A 25,594-nucleotide genomic window follows, 5' to 3' on the forward strand; every position below is an offset into this window, starting at 1 on the left:
GATCATGGCGATCTTTTTGGAGGGCTTGATTATCGGCTGTGAAGGACCGTGCAAGCTGACGACACTCTTCGGCATGATCGGCCATTTCAGAAACTGGGCTGAACTCGGAGGCATCAGGATTGTACGGCAGAATTGTGTCGAGTGTGCTGCATGGGTCACGACCATATAAACAAAAATAGAGAAAAGCCTGTTCTTGATTGAATCGGCGTGTTGTAAGCGTACATCACGAGAGGAAGAACGAAGTCCCAGTTAGAGAGGTCGGAATCAATATACATAGCGAGCATGTTCTCCTAGAGTTTTATTGAAACGTTCCATTAGGCCGTTCGTCTGAGGGTGGTAGGCTGTTGATGTGCGGTGTACCATACGGCATGAATGAAGGAGCTCTTGCAGAACTCTCGACATATATACGCAACCTCTGTCACTCAGTAGCTCCCGTGGTGCACCATGACGAAGAACGAACCGATGCAAGATGAAGGTTGCAACGTCACGAGCACCAGCCAAAGACAGCGCTGCCGTTTCAGCATACCTTGTCAGATGGCCGACAGCCACAATCACCCATCAGTTACCAGCAACAGAGCACGGTAGTGGGCCGTATAGGTCAATCCCAACACAGTCAAATGGGCATGCAGGACATGGTAAAGGCTGAAGTTGACCGGGTGAATGAGGAAATGTCTTGCGCTGCTGACACGAGGAACATGAGCGAATGTGTTTGCGTACAAATGTGTACATACCTCGCCAATACAGTAAAAGCTCGTTTATTCGGACCTCATTAACTCGGAAATTTGGTTAACGCGGACTCGCGGCGCGGTCCCGGCAAAACTGTGTATATTTCAATGAGGTCAAATACTTATTAATTCGGAGGGATTTCGCTGCGCACCGGTTATCTCGAACAACTCCGGAGCAGGCTATCGGGACTCCAGAGTCACGCGATCTCGGCGGCTTGGAGGCTCAAGCACCGCTTGGCGTAACCGACGGCAGAACCGGAGTTTCGGAGAAACCGAAACCGAGCAAACTGCAGCAGGATATGATGTTGATGATAGTGAATGAAGGGGAAGTGGCTAGGTGGCGCTAGTCACACCCGGCAAAGCGCTTGAGCCACCGACACATCCAGTGTCAACGCCTCCTAGATTTCCCATGCCTGCTGGATTATCGGCGGCACGGAGGAAGGGAAGGTTCCTTTTCATCCTCCGTGGTAGGCGGTCACTTGGGAAGCGGTGGTCGTCGGAACTACGGTGGTGGCGCCACTCAAGTAGGAATGTCTTCAAATACGTTTTTACGTTTTTAGAGCTTTTATGCAACAAAAATAAAGTAAAAAAGTTTTAAAACGGCATAAACGTAATTATAATTAACCCTACGTAAGTGACACCGTCATTCAGCAAGCAACTGTTTTAATACAAGGCATCCTCTGACATTAGTAGCAAACGCCGAAATCGCCAATCTCAAAGGCCAAGTACAAAGAATCTTATCCCTACGTAGGCAGCCCCGCCATAGATGACCGGCGTTTCGCGCTCATCCGGCAGGCACGGTAAATCAAGGAGGCGTTGCCAGTGTCTACTAACAGCTGCTCGCTACGCCCATGCTACGTCTACTGGTGTACTACTTCGTGTCTTGGTTCTTTGTGTTGTGACTTCGCGTGCTGCGGTGTGTTTGTGCACGTTGTTGCCGCCGTCGCCCTTCATGGCGACCGTCACAGGAGTTAAGCGGCCACAGCATCCAGCAAATGATCTTGTAAGAAAGGTTATGATATTGAAAGACGTGATGATACGATGCGACGTCGCCGCACCGTGCAGGAGGCCGCTGAAGCCCTCGCTGTCCTCGAGGGGTTCTGCGTGTGTTCTCGCAACAGTGAACGTGCGCACCACCACCTGATGGGATTAAATGTAGTAACGTTAGCGGATCCGCTCATACGTCCTTAGCGCACCAGCGTGTGCATGTTGCAGTTCAGCATGAAAATATTCGCAGATATCAGACCGCATATGCCTGGGTATGACAAGCAGCCATTTACGACCGGTCACTTGATAGTTGCGATGGTATAGTAGGCCGTCCCGTATGCTGAAATGTGTTGCTTGGTGGCGAAAAGCACGCAGGTAACCAGAAGTTGATGTGTCAGAAATCATATTCAAGAGCGACACAATTCAGGGGTCCTTCTGCTGTTCAGATGGCATGTCTGTGACGCTGACGGAAGAGAGGGGAAAGTCAAAGGCTGAGATTTTAGATTCATCAGATTTCACGGGTGATTGTCAAAGCACATCTGCGTCAGAGTGCTTTCGCCCTGATCGGCAGATGACGCAAATGTCAAATTCTTGGAGGCGTAGTGCCCAACGCCCAAGGCGACCAGAGGGATCTTTCAGTGAAGCTAACCAACAGAGTGCGTAATGGTCAGTTACCACATCAAAAGTTTGGCCGTACAAGTAGGGGCGAAACTTGTTTAATGCCCACACAATCGCGAGGCACTCTTTTTCAGTAACAGAATAGTTGGCTTCTGCCTTAATGAGACCGCGGCTGACATAGGCAATTACATACTCCATAAAACCTGGTTTGCGTTGCGCGAGTACTGCACTAAGGCCGACGCCACTTGCATCCGTGTGTACTTCCGTCGACGCAGTAGGGTCGTAATCAGTACGGGTGGTGAGGTAAGGAGTTGGCGCAGTGTTGCGAAGGATTCGTCACAGGCTGCTGTCCGATTCGAAAGATCCGCAGGGCCAGCAAAGAGCTTGGTGAGCGGAGCGATGATGGAAGCAAATTTTCGGACAAACCGACAAAAATAGGAGCACAGGCCCACAAAGCTCCATAGTTCTTTAACTGTAATCGGCTTAGGCAATTCAGCAACAACACGAAGTTTGTTAGGGTCGGGAAGAATGCCGGCTGTGGTTACGACATGACCAAGCATGGCGAGTTGTTGAGCCTCGAAGTGACATTTTTCAGGTTAAGCTGAAGCCTGGTGTTCGTAAGGCAATGTAGAATCTTACACAGACGAGTGAGATGCGAAGTGAAATTGTGTGAAAAGACCACAATGTTGTCAAGATAGCACAAGCATATGTTCCATTTGAGACCACGCAAAACGCTGTCCGTCATTCGCTTGAATGTGGCGGGCGCATTGCAGAGTCCGAATGGCATTACGGTAAACTCATAGAGGCCGTCCGATGTGACCAACGCTGTTTTTGGACGATCAGACTCAGCCATTGAGACCTACCAGTAACCTGAGCGGAGGTCAAGTGAGGAGAAGAATTCTGCACCTTAGAGACAATCGAGAGCGTCGTCTATGTGGCGAAGAGGGTAAACATCTTTCCTCGTAATGTTGTTTAGGCACCTGTAGTCTACGCAGAACCAGATGGAACCTTTTTTTTTTTTGACAAGTACAACTGGGGAAGACCAAAGACTACAAGAAGGCTTGATGACTCCGCGCTGTAGCATGTTGTCTACTTGTTCTGTGATTACGCGACGCTTTGCCGGCAACACACCATATGGGCGCTGGCGCAAAGGAGTGCTCTTCACCGTGTCAAATATGTGAACAACGGTGTTCGTTCTTCCTAGCAACACATGAGGAAAGTCAAACGAACGCCTGAATTCGTGCAACAGGGTAAGAAGCTGCTCTCGTTGAGCCGGGGCGAGATCGCTGTCAATAGAACGGTGAAATGCATTGGAAGACACGCTGTCCGAAGCAAGGTGAGGAACCAATGCATTCAGCTCCATATTCGGCTTGGTGCCGAAGAAATTGGCAGGCACAATAACATCTTCATCGATAGGCTGAATGTGGCCGAGCGTCTCATTACAGCGCGAACTGAGGGGGCACGAGTTGGGATTCGAAATAAATATTCCTGTAGTGTCCTGACAAAGCTCTAAAACGGCGAATGGCAGCGATGTGTGGTGGCGGCTACCGAAGATGTCAGATGGCGTGAACAGGACGGTAGCGTCAGAAAGTGAAGCACAGCAGGCAGGGACAAACTGGGCACTGAAAAGAGAAAGGTCAATGTTCATTGCGACGACAAGGTTGGCCACACTAGATACGGCCGCATCAACCGAAAGCGCATCACGAAGCGGTAACAGCTCCACTTCGGCCCGAGCACAGTCCACGACAACGTGATGACGTGAAAAGAAATCCCATCCTAGAATGACATCGTGGGAATATGAAGCCAACACGTGAAATTCAATGGTGTACAAAATGTCTCGCATTATCACTTTTGCTGAACATGCCCTAACGGACTCAATTTGTTGGGTGCTCGCAGTGCTAAGAGAAACCACCGGAAAAAGCATTGTTACTTTACGAAGAGAGCGGCAGAGTCTGATTTATCACAGATATCACGGCACAAGTATCAATGAGTGCAAGTGTTCATACACCTTCGACGATTAGATCAATAAGATGAGGGCCGGTTGTCAGCAGTGCGCCAGGATTTCCGGAGTGCTGCTGTGTAGCTGGAAACAGCGCGGTGGACGGTCGCACAGGTTGTGGAGTATACAATGGCATACGACCTGGTGGCGTTGCCGTGACGGCTGCATAAGTCAGTGGCGCGGCAACAGGTGTTGGTGGAGAGGCAGACGTCAGCAATGGCAACGTCTCGGAGACCTGCTCCTGAATAGCCTGTCTGATGGTCGGCGTTAGGTGGTTCGTTCAAACTTCGGTGGCCCGCAGATACGAGAGACACGAAAGCTGTCATGCGACCTCTTCGCATACATTATCTTTTATCTGCACCAGCAGGGTGCTGTCACCACCAACGGCCAGGGTCGCGAGAGAGTCGTCTGCCGTCGTCGACCTCCGAGCTGATGCACGTTGTTTGCGAATCTCTTCCAAGCTCTGGCACAAGGTAACAAGTTCGAACACGGTACTTGGGCCCTTCCTTCGCCAGCAACATTTGAAAGGCGTCATTGTCTATGCCTTTCAAGATATGCCTGATCTTGTCCTCCTGCTCGGTCATCTCAGATTTAAAGCACCGGCACAAATCAATGACATCTTCGATATAGCTTGTGAAGCTTTCACCCCATCTTTGCGCACGTCCGCGTAGGCGCTGTTCAGCACGAAGCATGCGCACTGCGGGGCAATTGAGCACAGCTGCAAGGGTGGTCTTGAAAGCGGCCCAAGTGGCAAATTCAGCCCAGTGATTTATGAACCACAGGCTGGCGACGTCCTTTGAGGGAAAATGGGACATACTCCGATTTCGAGGGGTCGTCCTACTTGTTGGTGGTGCTCACCTTTTCAAACAGATGCAGCCAGTCTTCCCCATGTTGGTCCTCGGTGCCGCTGAAGAAGGGGGAATCCCGTTGGCGCAGTGTGGTAGACACGATGACCAGTTAAGATTGGGCCGTGCTTTGCTGGGCGGCACCTTGCTCGGTGGTCTGACCAGGCATTGTTGATGCAGTGAACAGCTTCCGACTTCGAAGTTTCAGATTTGCGTACCCAGCACACTTCCACTATTTTGCAAGGGAGTTTAATAGCGATGCCAGGTAGGAGGCTACAGCCGGTACAGACAAAAATACTCTAACAGTGCGGCGCCCACAGCTTGAGCACACGCTCCCGCTTCACACTACGATGGTCTCACTGGTCATTGCCTTGCGAATTCACCACTACACTACTACCAACAAGCCCATTCTTACATCCTTTCAAGTGATACTTCTAGGACAGTGGCAGCCCCACCTATTCTCCGTCCAATACAGTGGCATAGCCAGGGGCTGGCACAGCAAACCTGTGCCCCCAACCACCTAAAAAATAATTCTGCCTACATTTCTAAGCAACTCCATTTCACTTCTTACTCCTGCCTTCACTCATTTTGTCCTTGTCCTTCCTAATGTGCTACCGATTTCACTATGTATAGCGTTAAACTCGTTCGAAAATATTCATATTCACATCAGAAAAACAAGTTTGATGCTATCAGATTGAATATTCACACTCCATAACTTCTTTTCGTGCACTCACGTCATCAAAGTGCATGGTGAGGGCCTCAAAACGCTTCTTCATGTAGGCCGATCGACTGGCATCCTGAAGCAATGGCAGGCGTTCCTCGTCTGAGCAGGGAAGCTTGCGGTCCACATCCTCTTCCTCCCTAGCGTGGCCCATCACTGCAGAGAAGTAAGCCCCAACAGAACCTTGTTTCTATGAAACCGTGGTGCCACAGGTGATGAGATTAAATTAATTTCGAGTTAACTGATTACTTAATTCAGTGTCCGGCTAATAGTACTTTGCGAAACCAGGTACCTCAATGCTGCAGTGAAACCGGGAGTGCAGGCACCGAAATAACACTGACTACAGTGAAAGCTACTTCCATGTGTATCCCTTTAAACAATTAAATAAATTATATATGCATAACATGTATTGTGTTATCCAATTCGTTGCATATTCAGATCTGAGAAAAGTGTAGCACAGCTAACTTGTCATTTTTGTCAAATACAGGCTTTATGCGTGAACACAAAAAAATACACGCGAGAATGTGAAGCATAATCTGCATCCCAAAATATATATGAAAAGCCTCTCAGTTAGCATCAATTTCACTATACAAATTGGACATCTCCTACCAACATATTTACGGAAACTGCCTCATGGCTGCACTGACAAACTTTTACAGTGATAATGTGAATGGTATACCTGCTCGATTTCATGGCGTCTATCCATGGACTCAAAATCAACATCACCTCCTTCGAGTGAGCAATGGCATCACGTAATTACTGTATCATGACGCCACATCATCAAGTGACCTTGTCGGCTGGTCAAACTCGAGGTCAAACGTAGATGGATTCTAGAGACAGTACTGCAACACTACGTCACGTGCAGAAAGCTTGAGCGGAGCGGTTCACCTTTTGTGAAAGTTTCATAACATCAGTTTATTCTAGGTACTGTGCTGGCATGGTGGAGCAATGGCAACTATGGGTCGATTGTGCATTGTGATAATGCCTGAAAAGCAATGTTTTTATGAACGACGTAGAGAGCTGAGACGGGAGCGAACCGGTCAACTTTGCTGGTTACCCACCTTCATAGAGTGGAATGGGTCCAACTTTTTTTACACTTATGACGCAGTGGCTCTGACATAAAGAGAGTACTCAACTGCAAATTTGCTTTGCCAGAATTCCAGGGAAAAAATTGAGGTTTACCTTGTTCAGTCAAACCAAACAATACTGAACCATACTTATGACATCGAAGAAAGAAAAAGAAAGGCTCCCCAAGTATTAAGCGCACGCTTCCTCCTCAGATAACTGCGGCCGTCTAATCTTAGCCAAGGTAGGCAGGCACTGACAGGACAGGAGCGCTTACCACTAGTTGCCTGCAGCAGTACCACCATGCCTACAGGCCGTGCCACCGTGGAAGGCGATGTCTGGCTGCAGATGACGCACTCGTACTCCTTGGAAACCGACACCATTGGTTCGGGCTCTGACAGTTGCTCAGTCATGTCCAGCTCCTCGGTTTCTGAGCAGGCAGTAAAAGAAAAAAAAAATGCCCATCAGTGTCTAAATTACTGGAATGAAGCCGTGGTTCTGTTCAACCCTCTCTCCAACATGTAGTAATGCCAGCTTGACTCCAGCAATGCAAAAACTACACAATTATTCTACAAGACTGAAAGGTGAAGCAGCTACACCTCTATTCTGTCAGGTCATAAAGATGAAATTTGTACTCAAGCAAACAAAGCAAAGGAAAGAAAATTAGAATGCTATTGAAGTTGTGAAAGGATTAGCAAAATAACTAATTAAGGGGGGACGCTAGTCTTGAATAAATGAAAAAACTTTATTGTGAAATCCGGCTAGTTGCTGGTCTGGGCCAGACCGCCCAGATGGAGGATAGAAGACCTTGTCTCCCAATAGCCTCCCTGGCCTGCTGGTTAGCCCAATTTGGTTTTCTAGTTCGGAGCCGAGCAGCATTGAACGCCAGCGCTCCCGGAGAGGTTCTGGGTAGTCTGTTTGCTTCTCAAGACACTCCCAGAGCATGTGGCTAAGGGGGCCGCTTCTACTTTACAGGCTTTACATATCGAGTCTGGGTAAATTGATGGAAATATTCTGTGTAACTGAGCAGGGCTGAGAAAAGAATGAGTTTGTAATTCTCGCCACTCTTTCACCTGTTTTCGATCCAATTTTGGGTGAGGTGGGGGAAACATACGCCCGAAGTCACGATGATACTTGGTATATCCTGCACAGCTGGAGATTCTGTCTTTTAATACAGGTTCGATTTCGGCAGCAGCATCTCCCGACGAGAGTACCCCCTGGGCTACGCGGCGGGTTAAATGTCGCGACAACGCATAGACCGTCTCGTTCGAGTTGTTGGTGGCCGCGTTTGTGTGTGCCAGGAACCAGGTTAGATATTTATGTTCCTCCGAACCCATCAGTTTCTGGTTCCTCGCTAAAATTTTTTGGGCGTCTGCACGCAAAATTCCTAATTGCAACCTGTGAGTCACTCAGAATGAAGCTGTGTTTTCTGGTAGTGAGAGCCATGGCGATGGCCACCTCTTCAGCTTCCTCAATCCGTGTCGTAAAGACAGTACAGGCATTAACCCAGTTTCCGGTCATGTCTACTGCCGCTGCAAGATGCGCTTTCTTCTTGGAATACGGGCTCGCATCTACAAACAAAAACTTTTCACTTGTCCTGTGTGTCTTGAACAGCACTTTTGCTCTGTTGTGTCTGCGTTCTGCATTCGTGGTGGGGTTCATATTTCTACGAAGCGGGTTTATCCCGATTTTAGAGTAGATGTAGATGGGAATGTCATATTTCTCGCCGTGGTGAACGTGGTATGTAATACCCAATTGCGCTAATATGTTCCTGCCCATTTTCGTTGCTGACAGCCTTTCTAATTGTGAGACACGCTGGGCTTCGGCAATCTCATCTAGCGTGTTGTGAACGCCTAGTGTCAGGAGTAGTTCTGTACTTGCATATTCTGGGATGCCTAAGGCTTGTTTGTACGCTTTCCTGATTAGGCCATTAATTTTGCTGCTCTCTGCGGTGTGCCAGTTGTGGAAAGCTGCTACGTATGCAACATGACTAATTACGAATGCCTGCATTAGACGCATGACGCTGGCCTCGCCCATGTCTTGGTGTCTATTTGTAACCCTGCGCACTAACCTCATAGCGTTGGCGACCTTGGTTTGTAGCTTGTGGATCATTTCCCCATTGGTTCCCTTGGACTCAATGATCAGTCTGAGGACTCTTATATGCTGAACTATGGGCATAAGTTTGCCTTTGGCCGTGCTAACTGTAATCTCTTCATACTCGCGACTATTTGCGTACAATTTTGGCGGTCTGCCTCTAAGCGTGGGTCTATATAGAAGGAGCTCCAACTTTTTTGCCGTACATCGAAAGCCTGTACCTTCTACGTATCTCTCCACCGTGGCTACGGCCTCTTGAAGTCTCTGCTCTATATAGCCATCACTACCTTCGGCTTTCCAGATAGTAAGATCATCTGCATAGATGGAGTGATGAACTCCTGGAATTTTATAAAGTTCCTTTGGTAGACCTATCATTATCAAATTAAGAAGCATTGGCGAAATCACGGAGCCCTGTAGCGTTCCGCTGCTGCCCAACTCGTAGAGGTCTGATTTAACATCACCTATGGTGATCCTCATTTTGCTGCTGGACAGAAAGTGTTTAACATAGTTGTACACTCTCTCTCCCATGTTTAGACTCGAAATTTGAGCTAGAATGGTCCTATGTGCCGCGTTATCAAAGGGTTTCTTGAGATTCAGTCCAAGGATGGCCCGGGTGGATCTGGATTTATGGTCGAGTACTTGGTGCTTAACTTGCAGCATGGCATCTTGTGTAGACAAGTGCTGTCTAAAGCCTAGCATTGTATCTCGGTAGTGACCACCATCCTCTAGCTGGTCGTTCACTCTACGCAGGAAGGCGTGCTCCATTAGCTTTCCCACACACGACGTGAGCAGGATAGGCCTGAGGTTCACTTTGTTGATTGGTTTGCCTGGTTTAGGAATTAAGACGGTTGTGGCATCTTTCCATGACTCGGGTATCTCCCCGCTGATCCAGCACTTGTTTATATACTTGGTTAAGATTTCTGCAGAGTCTTTGTCCAGGTTTCAGAGCATGCGGTTCGTTACACCATCCGACCCTGGTGCCGATTTAGGATTTAATTTGTGAAATACCGCTCTTATCTTTGCCGTGGTGAATTTCTAATCTAGCGTTGGATTGGTGTCTTCAGAGTAATATGGGCGTCGCACAAGTGGGGTCTGTGAAACGTATAAAGCTTTTAGATTCTCAATTAACTGCTCCTCATTGCCCTTGTGATTGAGTGTTAATTTGCAAATGGTGTGCCTCTGTTCCATTTTGGTATTTGTTGGGTCTAAAAGGAATCGGAGCAACTTCCACGTTTGGGAAGCTCCGAGCTGCCTGCCCATGTCTCTACAGATTTCTTCCATTTGTTACTCGTTTAGTTTCCTGCAATAGGCCTCATGTCCCTTTTTAGTTGCGAGATCTTTTCTCGTAACCTTCTTTGGTGTGTCTGCTTCCTCCATCTAGCTTGAAGTTATTCTTTCACCTGCCATAGGTGTATAAGCTTACTGTCTAGCCTGTCGATGAGATGGTCCTCCTGCACTTCAACAATATAAAATTTTAAAGAATTGCTTCACAAAAACATGATGAAAAGTTCCGTGAGGCTGGTCTGGTTGGCAAAAAATGTGAAGCTGAGAAAATCGCATTTGAAGCTTTGACATGCACTGAAAAATTTTCTATAAAAAACTTTTACCCCAAATTTATACACATGTATCCCATCTATTCCCCTACAAAACAAAATAAAATGTGCTTTATTTCACCCTTGAAATCATTTCTAAAAAATTTTTCCTATGTGGAAAGCATTATCAGAACTCCACTATGACAAGCTGTGGATGTGTTCTGGAAAAGCTGTGGGGTATGAGGCTTAAATGACAAGCTGTTAGGCAGCATGCTGCCCTGGTTAATAAGTTGCTGTGTTCCCGATCCTCATGGTACCATGAAATAGTCCGGAAAATCGGGCATTCATCTGGAAAAACGAATGCCCGCAAAAATTAATGCCCGCAAAAATGACCCTTTTTTATAGGTATTTTTTGCTGACACAGAGGGTCACGGCTGTAGTACAAAATTCTTGTTGCAATCTTGTAAATGCATCGTTTAGGTGGCTCTGAAAAAAGCCATTTATCAAAACAAAACAACAAATCGATGTGGCTGGTGCTACCTCAGTGGTCAACACGTTGGCCCAAAAAAGTCTCCTATCTTCTTTTGCAAGGCATTCCACTTGCCCGCGATGATCTCTGCCTTAATTTCAGCAACACGCCATGCTGTCGCTGTTCACAGATGACAATGGTATCAGTGCTCGCGTCAACTTCGAGCTCGTTGGCTGTGTAGGTGCTGCCGAAAATCGGGTGGCGAAGGCTGTAAGTGCAGACTCCAAGGGGGTTGAACTTTCGGGTGGCCGACTTTCCCGAGAAAAGCGTCTTCGTTGGCGTCGATTTCTCAACTCCTTGCACCTGCTCTGCCATTGAGTAGTACGCAGCATCAATCCGAAGTGTATCGCTCGTCGAACTTGGTCCCACACCAACGTCAGTAGACAGCGTCGTTAATGTTTCTGCCAGATTTAACGAATCCGGCCGCGACTGCAACTAGCTGCCAAAGGGCCCTAGTGCCGGGCGCCTTCTGGCGCCTTCCAAGGCCATTTTTTTATGGCTTTCGAAAGCTTGTCGCATCGATGGTTTCAGACAAAAGCCTCCAGGCATCTCGATCGCGGTGAAAAAGTACTGGTGCAAAGTGGAAACACGGTGCGTCTAGAAACACGCACGATCACAAAAGCAGACGCACACAAACGGACAGCTATGGCAGGGAACACAAAACAAAGAAAAAAAGATGACTCGTTGGTCACTCCAGCCAATGGGAGACTCGGAGCGCGCCACGTGAGGTCTAATCAGTGATCTGGAAACGACCTTCAGAAAACCCACGACAGCAGCCTTTCCACATGAGCGACACCATTTTGAGATGGCGCAAAATGTGCACAAAGAAAACAGTTTCAAATCAAGCCCAAAATGGTGGTGTTCGGTCCACCGCACATGGCACGTGGGAAGTTCGAACAAATTTTTTCCTCTTGGGGGCATTTTAGTGAGACCGGGGTGCATTGAGGTCTGATTTTATCACGTTTCTCGACCGAATTCAGCACTAGCAATTTGAGGGTAGGATGCACAAAAGTACAAACGCCCCGAAAATAAGCTTTGTGAAAAATTGGTTCTCTGACCATTATTTCCCGTTCTAAGACCCACTTCCCCCCTTAATATATTCTCTTTCCAAATCCTCTATTACAAACTCTGTATAAGAGGATCAAAAGTGAAACTATGGGTTTCAAACATACTCACCAATCTCCATGGCTTTCTTGAGGAAAGACTTTTGTCGGCTGGCAAACTCTGCCATGAGCTTCATTTGTCGCTCCTTCGCTCTACGTCTTCTGCAAGTATAGTAGAGAGGTCACACAGCCTGATCTGTCAGACCTGGTGCCCCTGGAGCAATGACAAGCAAAACGAATGCAACAGTGAAGCCTTTGCACCCACCTTTCCTCGCGGTCGGTTGCCTCCCGGGCTGCGACCGAAGTGCTCGAAGTGGCCGAGTTTCCCTCGCCACCACACGGCTGGGGTGGCCAGATGCGCCGCCGCACTTCTTCGATGGGCGACTCCAGGTCGGCAGTACGCGTCAGCCGGACAAGTTTGTCGAGCAAAAGGCCCAGGAAGTGGGGCCCCGCACCAATCCGGTCTCTCTCCTGCTCCTCGGGTGTGGGGCCGCCTTTGTCTTTGTCTGGCAGCCGGTACGAGTCCGGCTGGCCTGACAGCTTCGAGTGCAGTTTGAGCAGCAGGGACACTATGCTCTCGTCTACATCTGCAACTGGCCGTGGCGCATCCGAAGGAGGGAGGGCCTGTGATAAACATGCCTGAAACTGAGACTGGTTGCAAAGAAACTTTGTGAAGAAATAGTAAGGACACAACCCACATAGAAGGAGAAAAAAAAGAAAGGGGACAGGATAGGGCGTCCTATCCTGACGCTATTGATGCCCTATCCTGTCCCCCCCCCCCCCCCCCCTTTTTTTTCGTCTACGCGGGTTGTGTCATTATTTCTTCAGAATGAACATATTAGCCCAACAAAACATTCTAGTAATAAAACTTATTTGAGCTGGTTGGTTCATTCTCTGACTTCTGGAAAGAAGCAAAACAAAATCGACAATGATGGAGAAGGAGACAGGACAAGTGCAGGTTCCCAGAAATACTCCACACAAGGACAGAACTCAGGAATGGCACACAGTCAATGAGACAAAATTCTAACATGTAACTTCAATACTATGACTATTTTGGCCAAACTGAAAAGAAGAGCCAAGAAAGCTAAAGATATATTGCGCAACCCTTCTTGCAAGCCCGGGCCTATGCAAGGACGGTATGTAGGACTCTGCCCCTGTTCATTTCTATTTTTCGTGCTGCCCAACCATGTTGCATCTAAGATGCTCGATGCAACCTCAAATTAATAATTTAGTCAGAGTTGTCGACTTTTATTAGCTCACAGTGCCTCCCTTGACTTTCACATTGAATGTGGCAGATCTAACAAGAGCTGCAGCAAATGCTAGGTGAATGAGCCGTACTAATGCAGTTGGTACACTACCAGAAAGCAGAGGTGTCCCACAGATAACACTTCAAATACCTCTTGAATTTCCCTGTTATGACTGAGAATTTGTTTTTTCTGCCTCTTGCTTACCTCTAATCCCTGCTACATTTAACCAATTGCACTAATCACTTCAGGGACAAAATATGTTAACTGTATTCGTATACTGCTAAAACCGTCTTCATAACTGGGTTCCACTAAATACTAGTGCATGTAGCGATGACTTTACCTTCCCCTTGACATCCTAAATAAACTGGTGGCCTATTCATTGCAGCTGCAGCAACAACTCCAGCTACAAATACAGCAAGCAACATTGGACCACAGCCTGAAGTATCAGCAAAGGCCCCTATAGCTTAACTTCCCAGTAGATTATTTTACATGCCTGCCTGCAGTCAAAAGAGACATTTACTTTGAGCATATACACAAAAAGAACATAGTAAAATCCAGAGTAAGCCCACTCCCTTTTACGGTAAAACATAATCCGACAAGGAGGGGGGGGGGGGGGGGGGCCTTTGGATGTCACGGAGCAAAATTGATGATGGCAGAAAAAGAGCTTCTAAGAATAAAAATGCACACCCGTGGTTCTAATCAAATGCTTCTTTTTTGAGTGTGCATGCAGCACTGTTAAAAAACTAGTGAATGAAACAGTGAAATTGACAGGAGGGGAGGGCGGGGAGCGCTTGCTTTGTCACATACTGCAAATCTCAAAAAAAAAGAGGGGGGGGCACTTGCTCTAGATTTCACGGAATGTAAAGGACAGTCACCTTCAAGGCTGTGCCGCCCTCAAGCTCGTGGCGAGGTGTGCAGGTGGGCAGTTGAGGGTGACTGCTGCCGCTTCCGTCACTCAGTTCACCGCTCCCAGACTTTGACCGGAAACCGTGGGACCGAAGGCGCCGGCTCAGCTGAGCTAGGCCTCGCCCCAGTGGCACGAGTGCACCTACGGAACTGCTCGCTGCCGCACCAGTGGCACCCCCTTCGGAGGAGGGTAGGGGGCGTGCAACACGACCCCACAGTGCTGTTGGAAACCTCGGTGAAGGAACTAAGGCCCCACCGGGGCCAGCTAAACTACGCTGAGACATACCGGCAGTGCCGTGATGACGCACGAGCGCATCGCTGGGCACATTGCCCATTGGTCCATGCGTGGTGGGAACCAGGGTGGATGACGAAGGCACGAGAGCCCCCGAGTGGCCAGCAGCCTGGTCTGCGAATGCGTAGCATTGTTTCATGGTGATTCAACAAAACGACAACTTTGGCTGATATGAGGAAAAACAAGAAATGTCGACAGACAGGAGTAAAATGCAAAAAAGCAGAGCTTGTAACATTATGCACACTATGCTCACCAAAAGAACGAAATCCAAGCACATGTTTTACGGCAAGATAGGATCAGATTGACTTCTCTGTTCATATCAAATGCACAAGCATTACTCTGCCAACTAAATGAAAGAACTGCACGTTTGTACCTCTGCAATGTAAGATGAATAGCTAATACCAAATAAATGTATAAAACATAATAAATAATCTTGGCAGTGCTGGTTTTCGAACCTAGGGCTCAACACACAGAAACCCAGTGCCCTACCTCCTGAGCTAAGCATCCCTGCTTGCAGAAGCTGAATCTATCTTAACTCCATGAGTGCGACGTCAATATGAAACAAATGTTTACAAAAGGCTTTGTTCAAATTTCTTCCCCATTTTCTTATCGTACAATAAAAGTCATCATAGGTCGCCATGTAAAGCAGACATAGAGCAATCTAAATATCAGGAAAATTCTGAATTTATGAAAGTTTGATGCCAAACATGCGTTTCGCTGGTTACAGGATGTCTTCCATGGGGCTGTGGTGGATGTTTATTAAAGTTAGACAGAAACTTAAAGACACTGCGCTAATATCACATGATGTTTCAGAGAAGGCCGAAACTATAGAATTTCCTGCAATAAAGCTTTGCAGCTACACATCATTCAGACAAGTCCTGAGGAAAATTCCGCACAGTATTTTTTGCATAGTGTCATGCAATACACATTAAATGGAAAGACTGCTAAAAGCCACATGCACACTGATAACAACTTCCTTAAGTGACAATTACATGGCGAGCGAGAGCAGTGACGTAGTTTCTTACAGTAATTTTTGTAGGAAGCTGCATGTGCAAAGCGTACCTGCAATGCAAATAACTTTCTTTCATTGCCTAAAAAGACAACTCATAATTTTAAAACCAAATCAGTTAAATTATACTGTTTCATGAGTCCAAACCTCGGCCTACTGATGTGCACTGTAGCCGATAATCAAGTTTTATTCCACTTAGGTTGTATTACAGTGCACCTAAATGCAAGTACAAAAGCATTTTTCTGTTCCATCAACATTAAAATGCAGCCACAAAAGCTGGGATCATACCCCTGGCCTCCAAAGTTCAGCAGAGCAATGTCATAGCCACTAACACAGTGCATAGACAAAGACAACAGCACTGCATTGTGTGATAATATGTGTTGATTAATGAGGCGGACCCTTTCTTTTATAAGGCGGACGCACTTACCAACAGATGACCCCGCTGTGGCACCACCGCCAGTGGCAGTGGGTACTAGGGAGGTGCTAGTGGCTGGCTCTGCAGCAGCTGTACTGTTCGGTGCAGGCAGGGCTGGTGGGGAAGGGTTGGGCATAGAAGGACCTGCCAAGGGTTGGGCGTAGAAGGACGGCGGTGGACCACTGTAGAAGGCAGGCACCACTGTGCCAGCTTCCGGGTTCACGGGAACCAGCGCACCGGTTTCTGGGGTTGGCGAGGAGGGGGGCAGAGCCAACTGCTGGCCCGATGGTGGTAGCTGAAGGGCATTGATGCCTTGCAAGCAGAAAGCACGACGTCATACGTCTATCACATTGCATCACAAAAATGACTGCTCGTTTCACCTGCTCAGAAGCCAAGCGCTGCGCATCGTGATATACAATTGCAACCACTAACAGTTGTGTCGTATGCAAGCTCTCTCTCTCTCTTTTTTTTTTTTTCAACATGACGTCTTTTTTTTTTTAATGTAATCAAGAAATTTATTCGGTGTGACAACACAATTTTTCGCATTGCTTTCTAGGGGCGGCTGATGGGAAACAGGAAATTTTCCTTTGCAGCAAAAATTCTGTTGCAGTAAGATCTTACTGTATCTAATTAACTTCTCACGTGTGTTTCTACACTAAAAACAACTATTATGATTCCCATCGATTTTCTTGGGTCTGTCAAGTGAGCCGTTTATAGAGAACACTATCGGAATACCACTATAGTTTGGGAATGTTACTTAGATAACAATTTGGGAAAAGTTAGGGCTCACAAGTATACAAACTCAATCTGACAAAATGAGGAGACCAGTGCTGTTATGGTCGTTATTACCTGCTTCATTTGTCTCCGTGCCAGCCGTAAGCTCTGGATAGTTGCCACTGGCCGATGGGAACAAGAAAGCAAGCGCATCTTCAGCCACCTCGAGGAATTCGTCGGGATCCTGGTCGACCTCCATATCGTCGACGCCAGTCGGAGCAAGTGCTAGGCCATCGGGCAGCAGCACAGTCTTAATCGTGCGCAGTGCATTCTGTACCACACATGTCTCCGGAAACCACTCCAACAATGACAAGTCCGTCACCTCGGCCACTGAAGTCAATTCATCCTGCCAGCGACACAAGCCATTAAAAAAAGTCGCACCAGTGTATGAGGAGAAAATACAGAAGCAAAAAAAAAAGTCAGCTTCCATTAATTTGAGAAGAAAAGGCCAATAAAATTGGTCAAGTTATATGATAGGTTGACTGACAGGCAAAAATAAATAAAATACTCTGCACAGACTCGATACAATAATAGCTTGATTTGATTGTCAGGATATCAAATTGGGACTCCAAATTCAACTGGAATCCCAATCATATAGGTCTAAAGTAAGTTTACTTCAATGTGAAAATAAAGCACCTAACTACAAAAAAAAATTAAACAGGCACCCAAATTTTTAGCAAGAAAAACAGCATACACTCAGTTGTGGAAGTTATGAAGAGTAGAAACTATAAAAAGTTACCTTTAAAAAATGAGACTATTAATTTATTATGCATTGTCATCAAAGTTAGGCTGCACTTTATCGAAAGAGCAGGTTATGTCGTCCTGTTTATTGTCAACAGCAGGTTTTTTGATGTCCTGCATTTATTAGATCGCCTCTCAACAAGCACACCTCTTTCAAGCAGATGAGTGCCACCAAAGGGTATGCAAGTGCTCATGGGAAAGAGGTCTATGCCACAGCACTCACCGCACCGAGTGCACTGGCCTCACGCTTAAGTTTTCTGTTTTTATTATGCTAGCACTTTTCAGATAAAGGAAATATAGCGAGGAGTAACATGTTATTGCATATTTCAGCCATTTATTTCTTAGTACTGAGCTGTGGCAGCCTCTGTATGATTTGCATCAGTCTAGTCTTCCTGTGCCACTGTCAGACCAACAGTGCAGTTCTGAAGCATCATCACAGTAAATCCCAGGTATATCGAACTCGGATGCACCAAATTATTCGCTATACCAAACTGTTGATAATTCCCCTTGACTTTCCCATACAAAATTATGAGACTATTGCACGCATATACCGAACTCTCGCAGAGCGTAACATACGATATATCAAACACTGTGCCCTGCCGAAGCCCAGAAACTGCATTTACAGTGACAAAGATTGATAACTTTTCGGCCGCGATATAAGAAGTTTCGGTCCCTCCTCGCGTGCAGGTGATGAAAATGCAGTGTAATTCATTGGTTGTTAACCATGTGTGAGTGCACCGGTACATTATGCGCTATTTGCTGTAGGTTGTAACGCATGGACACAGTGTTTTCAGAGGGGCCAACTGCCAAGGGCACCAAAATCACATGAATGCAATGTGACTCAGTGGCCTCATCGCGATGTGCGCATTCCCTTTCTTGGTTGATTGTCGTGCATGATGGCACGTGAGCCCGAAAAACATTTAAGATCCGCATTTCTACTGTGTACCTTATTTACTCAAGTCTAGTCCGACCCCGATTCTAAGCCAATCGCCAAAAGTCGAAGCTCGGAGAAAAAAGAAAAACCCACGAATGTAGGCCGAATGAAACAGTGTTCACAAAAGGAAAACATTTACTGAACATGAAAATGAAACAAAGCAGTTGGTTCATGATGCAAATTACTCAAGAAACATACAGCCGCTAGTCTTGTTGTGTGTGTTCCTTTGTTGTCGCTTTTTTCGTGCTGCTTCTAGTTATTTGCATTACAAAGATGCCGCGCTTGCCGATGCCGCTCTCATTCCGAGTCGTCATTGCTGCTTCCCTCGTCGCTGTTACACTTTACACATGCCTATTCCTATCACAATGCCTGTGATCTTCACAGCCTGTTCTCTTCGTCTCTGTCATTGAATTTCATGCAACTTGGACAAGCCAGCAGCCATGGCTGCGATTGGGCAGTTGGTGGAACATGTTCATTGAGGGAAGGCTGGATTGTCCAATGGGATGCTGCAAAGCAGATGCCCAAGCTAGCTTCACACTCACTTTCTGGGACAAAGAGTGCGGATGGAACTGCAGGGCCATCTCCAGCAGGTAAACAGCAAGTGCCAGAACCTGCTCCGGAACCTCTGGGTCTTTGAGCGCCTGCAAAAAAGACACTGTGTGAGGATTCGTAGGAAACTACAAACTAATAAGCTCCCTGACCAAATTTTACAACAGGGATGCACAAATATCGGAAACTTTATCAATTTTTCTGATAGTATAAAGTTAAACCTGCTTATAACAAACCTCCATATAACGAATTCCTCGATATAACGAAATTTTTCAATTCCCCGCCATTGCTCCATAGAAGCACATGTATTTGCGACCTCTATGTTACAGAGTAACAGCGGGAGACAACCTTGATACAGTCGAATCTTGATAATTTGAACTCGAAGGGACACGAAAATTTGTTCGAGTTAAAAGAAGTTCAAATTAACGAAAGCTAAAATAAACGGAGGGCTCTCCATGCAGTGGAGCATGTGCATTGAGCTAACACACGAGGGGAAAGCTTCACAAGAATTACATTTATTCACAAATCACAGGATATCCGTTGTTAAAGGGCCGCTCACCAGGTTTGACAATTTTGAGCTAACAAGCGCAATGCGTAGACGAAGTGTTCATGATCACGTCTGCCAAAATTTGCAACGCTACGTGCCGCGGAAATGGGTCAAATTTCAAGATGAAAGCTGCTCCCTCTTCCCTCTACCGACGCACGCGTAGAGAATGAGGGCATGACGTGGGCGTAGGAATGGCCCCACGTACACGGCAATGCGGTGGCATTGGTCCTCTATGTAGACAACTCTGCTCTGACGTTGTCAACAGTATACCACGTGACATGGCAAAAATTATTTAACACAACAGGCGCAGTTTATGTATTTGTTGCTTTAAGAGATGAATAAAGCTTGAAATAAATAATAGGGCAGTTTATGTATTTGTTGATTTAAGAGATGAATAAAGCTTGAAATAAATAATGAGATGCTATAAAAAAATTGTGCGCATTTTTCTTACATTTTTTTCGCGTGAAATGCTACGAGACGCGGGGCTAATGTGCCGGCGTTTCACATGCGTTCGGGTCCCCGCAGTCAGCGCATTGAGCAGACGACCGCCGTGGAACGCTCCTACGCGTTCGCGCACTCATTGTGCTCATCTACTCTACCGTGTCTAAGTCAGCGTTTCCAAACAATCTTGCAGAAACAGGCAGAAGACCACAAAATAAACGCTGGTTAACAAAGCAACGCTGCTTGCGTGCAAGGGGGCTGGGTTTGTTCGGGCACGTCATGTGCATGTCACCTCTTGGTCGGACGCCGGAGAAGGTGAGAAAGAGATTTGGCTTGTGAAAGCTACGCGGAGGAGCGGCAAGGGTTTCGATTTGCCTCCTCTCACCCTCATTTCGCGCCACTTCAGAAAACCTGTTTTCTACGCTCGTAATGAACCGATTCGAAAAATTTTTGTGGCAAAACGTTCCTCATCTGACACCCAACAACTTCCAGTGTCTAACTAAAATTCGGTATGGGGCCTGGTGAGTGGCCCTTTAAGAGGGGAGGCTACCCTGGAGACCAAACTTTTTTATTTTTTAAGATATCTGGATGAAACTTTCAGGGGTTGTTCACTACAATAAAACTAGCACAACTGCTAAGTTTCACGAAGCTGTGTTTCTTAGTTCCAGAGTTATTGAGGTTTAACTGGGTGCTTCACATGGGTGCCTGAGGAAGAGTCGTGAGAAATCCCAGGACATAGTAGAAAGCTGAAATTCATTGTGGTCATTCCTTGATAGCTATCCCAGGGTGCTACAAAGCCGTTTTTTTTTAATTTCCCCTCCCCCCCCTTAAAAATTTTCACGCAACTTTGAATTTGATGTTAGCAGTTATGACCAGATTCATCAAAAATTAATTGTTTATTACAAATTAACAGCACCAATTTTCAAAAAAAGGAGCTTGTTACGCCCTTGCAAGGTCATTCAGGAACAGAATAAAAAAAACGGCACACAAATCTGATGAACGGTTTTCGAGTTCTTACTTTCCTCAGCACCACAACTAGCAAAAAAATCCGTTCTGAGAAAACAGGCCGAGAAAGTTCAAAACACGTGTTTTCTTCAAAAAGCTCCAGTACAGTAGCTAGAAGTGTCCTGGCGCACTCTTTTCTTCTTTTGCCTGGCCTCCATCTTCTCTTGGTGTCTTTTAGAATTCTTTTTTAGGCGTAAAGCGTCTTTTTCACGAGCTCGCTGGATGGCCAGATGACCTGGTTGAAGTCCAATGGAGTCCGATATCACTTGGGTTGCTTTGCAGCAGCCCGCATTGTAGCGCAGCACTGCTTCATGCAGTGCTGTTTCTACCGCGATCAAGGATGAGTGTTGTTCCTTCGGCATCAGAGACCACAGAATGGAGTGGAATGATTCTGATGCATTTTGCGTCTTCGCTCCCAGGCAGTGCTGAAGAAGCGACTTTTGTGACAGTCTTTCGTAGATGGGCAGCATAGCTGCAGCGACATAGTCAGGTAGGCTGTGTTTATGTTTTGGCTGTGGCTCACGCTTTGCCTCTGCAGCTCTATGGCGGCACCACGATTGAGCCCCCTCTGGGCAAAGTTCATGGTGAGGGTCCTGGTCAGTCGATGTGACGTGGTGATATGTTGCCATCACTGCACGCTGCATGGCTGTTAGGTCAGTTGAATTGTTTCTCAGGGCCCAACCATAATATCCTGTTAGCTTTTCAATGAGGGCTGTAGTCAGCTTCCCCTTCCCACTCAGTGGCTTCTCACTTTTCTGCACAATGTTTCGAAGAGCACTTCCAATCCTTTTCTGAACATGGTTCAGACATTCTTCTTTTACAATTGGCACTAGCCCGTACACATTCTCTTCTGTGAGGGCAGCGAAGGTACGGCTGTCTCCGTCGGACACAAGAGTGGTGTACCGCAGGCCACGCTTGGATACAGGCCGCCCAAAGAGAGTCAAGCCTGCCTCCACTTCCATGCTTCCCGATTTTGCGTCTGTGTTTTTCTGGCAAATGTGGTGCTTCTGCCAGCTTTCGTATGCTGCATCTCCAGGTTTGGGCCCTGTTTGGCATCCAAGGCAGTGGTTTGAAAGAACTACAGCATCCAAGATGAGACCTGTAAAGAAGTCAATTACCGATCCCACTCCGATGTGTGATGTGTGACCCCGCTTATGCCATGTGCCATCGTACACTACGGTGATGTCCTTGCAGAAGCTGGGGTCCATTTCTTTATATGTTTTGATCCCTGCTGTGGCAGAATCAGCATAAAACTTCTCCAAAGCGGTGGCCTCTGGCTTCCTGAACGTCTCTTTCAAGTGCTTTTGAAACGTCTTGTGGTGAAAACCTCTGTAAGAGACGTTCATGGCAGCCCAAAAGTCATTAAGATCTGTTTGCCCCTTGCCTATTTGCTTTATAGCCATTATGGCGCGGACATTTACATCGAAGGCCTGCGTGTCCTTTTTGCGGGGTGATGTCCATAATTTATCGACGGTGCCACAAAAGGCGCACACGACTTCAAGTTTTGTTGCAAGTCCAAGCTTGGTGCTCTCTCGGACAGTCATAGCACCTTTCAGACATTATTTGCACACTGTGCGGCTGAGCACGACATTAAAGATGTTCATTTGAACGAGCGAAAAATGTTCGCCCTCACTTGTCACTGCAGGTGCAAGAGCCGGCTGCATCATTTGAAATTTCTTCTGCGTCGCCGGCGTAGACTCGAGTTCAGCGCGAACGGCGTCACGACGTTTCGCATTCGCATCGATTTCTTCCTTAGTTAGGAAACGCGTCCGCAGATGAAGCGACGGTCCACTCACGCTCGATGGCGGCACCGATTCAGACGAAGAGCTGGGTCCGGTGATATCAGAAGCACTCGGTGTCACACTGGATGGCATCGATTCGGAGCACGTGTCGAGCCCGGCGATCTCGGAAACACTCGGTGCATTTGCGGCTCCAGCCACACTCGATGTGTCGGATTCTCGACTGGCGACAGCCGACAACACAGTTCCGTCGCTGCAAGCGTCTACGCAGTCGGCACCCGCAGCAGGATAGCGGAATTTCGATGATCGTACAAGCCGCATAGCGCGCCTCCGCGCACCGGACTTCCACACTGACTTCGGCTTCGTTGCCGGCATCGCCCGCAACAACAAAGACGAAAGGCACAGAACTAGTGCAAAAAGAAAAAAAAAAAAACAAGAGAAAATGATCGAAAAGATAGCACAAGGCGAAGAGCGGCTCGTAAGCAGACGTCTGTCGAGGCGGACGGAGCAGAGAGCAACAACGAAGCGAGCGCACTGGACGCGCCATCGAGAGGAGCGACCGCCCCCGCTGCTGCACAGCAGCCAATGGCGGGCACGCTTTCTCCCGCGAGATATGAATGCGCTGCTCTAGCCAATCAGCGCTCCGCATCGCATCGCAAGAAAACGCCAATAGCGCCTCAACTGTGCTGCCGACGCCATTTTGCAAGGCGGCGAACGAGAGAGAAAGAATTCACGGTCAAAACAACACCAAGATGGCGCGGGACGACCGCATGGTCCGGGAATGGCGCGCGCGCGAAGTTTGGTTTGATTTTGGGATTTGCGCCTGTTTTGGAGGCCGCGGCGGCCTCGGAAATAGTATTTTTTTTGCACTTTGCGGTTGAATTAGGTGCTGATAATTACAGAATAGGTAGTTTATGAGACATACAACCCAAAAATGTGGTTTTTCAAAAACCGACTTTTCCGCGATTTTTCGGTTTTCAAGGGCCGCGTCCCCCCTTAATTGACGTAATCGGTGATGTGCGCCTGCGCACGTTTGCCTTGCAGCAAGTCAATCAATTTCGCACGTAGCTTGCAAAGCATTTCTACTTTGGCTTCAGCATTCTCCAGGCAAGAGAAGTTGCACGTGAAAATGTTTAGCGCCGACACTTTCTAAAGACAACGACAACAACAATTGCGTAGTGCTACGCAGCCACAGCATGGCCAGCACGTGACGAAAAAGGAGGAGCGTCTCCACGCGGAGAGAAGCAGATTGGCATTTGAGAGAAAACACACCATGGCAGCTTTTTTTTTTCTTGGCTCTCTTCGTGCACATCGTTGCAAGGAGAAGGGTTACGTGGCAGAGACGAGAATTGGGGAAGCGTGGCACCGACAAGTGAGAGACCCCGCCCGCCCCCTCAGGGCGCAGAGCCGAGCTCCCGCAAGAGGCAAGGGCAGCAGAAGATATTGCCTTTTTCCTTTCCTTCAACCACACATTCATTCAACCCAGCGACAGCTTTCTTTCTTTTTTTTTCTCTCTATCTCTCATCGTGCGCGGTGTTGGAAGGAGAAGTGTATTTACATGGCCGGTACGGAAAAAGGAGAAGCGTGACACGGGCGCGTTGGCGATCGGCATTTGAGAGAGAGCAAGCATTCGACCGCAGCCTTTTTTTCTTTTTCATTTCCTTCGCGCGCAGCGTTGAGGTGTCGCAGGTGCCGCTGCAGGGTTGGGCAGGGTACTGGGAGCATTTTCGGAGCGCGATATGTTCGAATTAACCGTCGCAAGTGCTTGCGCATTATTGAGCATTTTCGCCCATTGGAATACACATAGCTTTGACGGGACCTCATCCTGAGTTCGAATGAACGGGAAGATTGAATTAAGCGTGTGCAAATTAATGAGATTTGACTGTATAATGAATTTTCCCCACGGACAATCTAGAAATTTTGCTCCACATTTTAGCATTTTGGTACAAGCGTGTATCTTCTGCGGCTGCCCCGCCGCTGACCCGACAAAGCGCGAAGCAGTGGCAGCGCGCAGGACGTACCAGGTGAGAGCGAGCGCTGAGCAGGTGAGCGCAAGGTGGGCAGGCGGGCATACACCCAATGAATTGGCGTTGCCGCCGTTCTCGCTGCCGCAGGCCCATGCGCGGGGTGCCCCCCACCCCCACTCAATACCAAAAAAACAACTACTTTTGCACATTGGCAGTGCCGCGCTTTTATTTAGCATCAGATATGTGGGGTCGCATTGCATATGGAGGGTGCTTTACCAAATAGTTTTCCGCGGTGTATGTGTTTCACTGTGCATAGTTTCACTGCGTGCACCCCACAGTCTCTTCGCCTTAAAAGCGCTTTGATTTACTCGTCGAGAGAGCAAGCATGCTATAAATCGCGACCACCCTTCTTAAAATCCAAGTTCGTTACTGCTACTCGAGCAACTCCCCCCCCCCCCCTTCCGTTGTTTCATGGTCGTTCAAGACGGGTGGTTTACTTTCTTTTTCAGCATTCGACAGCAGTTCTAACATGCGGGAGATGGTATGTTATGCACCTTCCAGGCACTAGGGATGGGCCAACTCATTTGATCTCTGCTTCAGTAGCGCTTGCGTGCTTTTACTTTTAGCCGCTCGTGAAAGCTACCATGCGCAGGCATGTTATCAATTTGGACTTGTTATGGAACATGGCAGCGACAGCAAAAACCCACCGATAGTGTCCATATAATTGGTATCGCAATAATATTGCAGTTTTTTACTGTAAAATAAGTGTTTCGGGTTAGCTCTGCCTTCAGTCCCCCTTTTGCTTAAATT

At 47.4% G+C, this 25,594-nt stretch overlaps 1 protein-coding gene across 4 annotated transcripts in view; it reads right to left on the bottom strand.

Annotated features, from left to right (window-relative positions):
- LOC119178514 (Ubr3 ubiquitin ligase) overlaps nucleotides 1-25,594 on the bottom strand; it is a 155,701-nt gene that overhangs the window by 44,967 nt on the left and 85,140 nt on the right. For 3 of the 4 annotated variants that reach the window (XM_037429720.2, XM_075883514.1, XM_037429722.2), the window contains exons 16-23: nucleotides 19,079-19,177; nucleotides 16,937-17,207; nucleotides 16,100-16,399; nucleotides 14,341-14,777; nucleotides 12,484-12,842; nucleotides 12,292-12,380; nucleotides 7,238-7,390; nucleotides 5,909-6,051 (exon numbers count right to left, since the gene is read on the bottom strand). In XM_037429720.2, coding sequence (XP_037285617.2) covers nucleotides 5,909-6,051; nucleotides 7,238-7,390; nucleotides 12,292-12,380; nucleotides 12,484-12,842; nucleotides 14,341-14,777; nucleotides 16,100-16,399; nucleotides 16,937-17,207; nucleotides 19,079-19,177 — 1,851 coding nt within the window. The remainder of the gene's footprint in view (nucleotides 1-5,908; nucleotides 6,052-7,237; nucleotides 7,391-12,291; nucleotides 12,381-12,483; nucleotides 12,843-14,340; nucleotides 14,778-16,099; nucleotides 16,400-16,936; nucleotides 17,208-19,078; nucleotides 19,178-25,594) is intronic. The other variant, XM_037429721.2, reaches the window with a different exon arrangement.

The sequence above is a fragment of the Rhipicephalus microplus genome, unplaced genomic scaffold (assembly GCF_043290135.1).
Source record: "Rhipicephalus microplus isolate Deutch F79 unplaced genomic scaffold, USDA_Rmic scaffold_18, whole genome shotgun sequence".
Taxonomy (NCBI): Eukaryota; Metazoa; Arthropoda; class Arachnida; order Ixodida; family Ixodidae; genus Rhipicephalus; species Rhipicephalus microplus.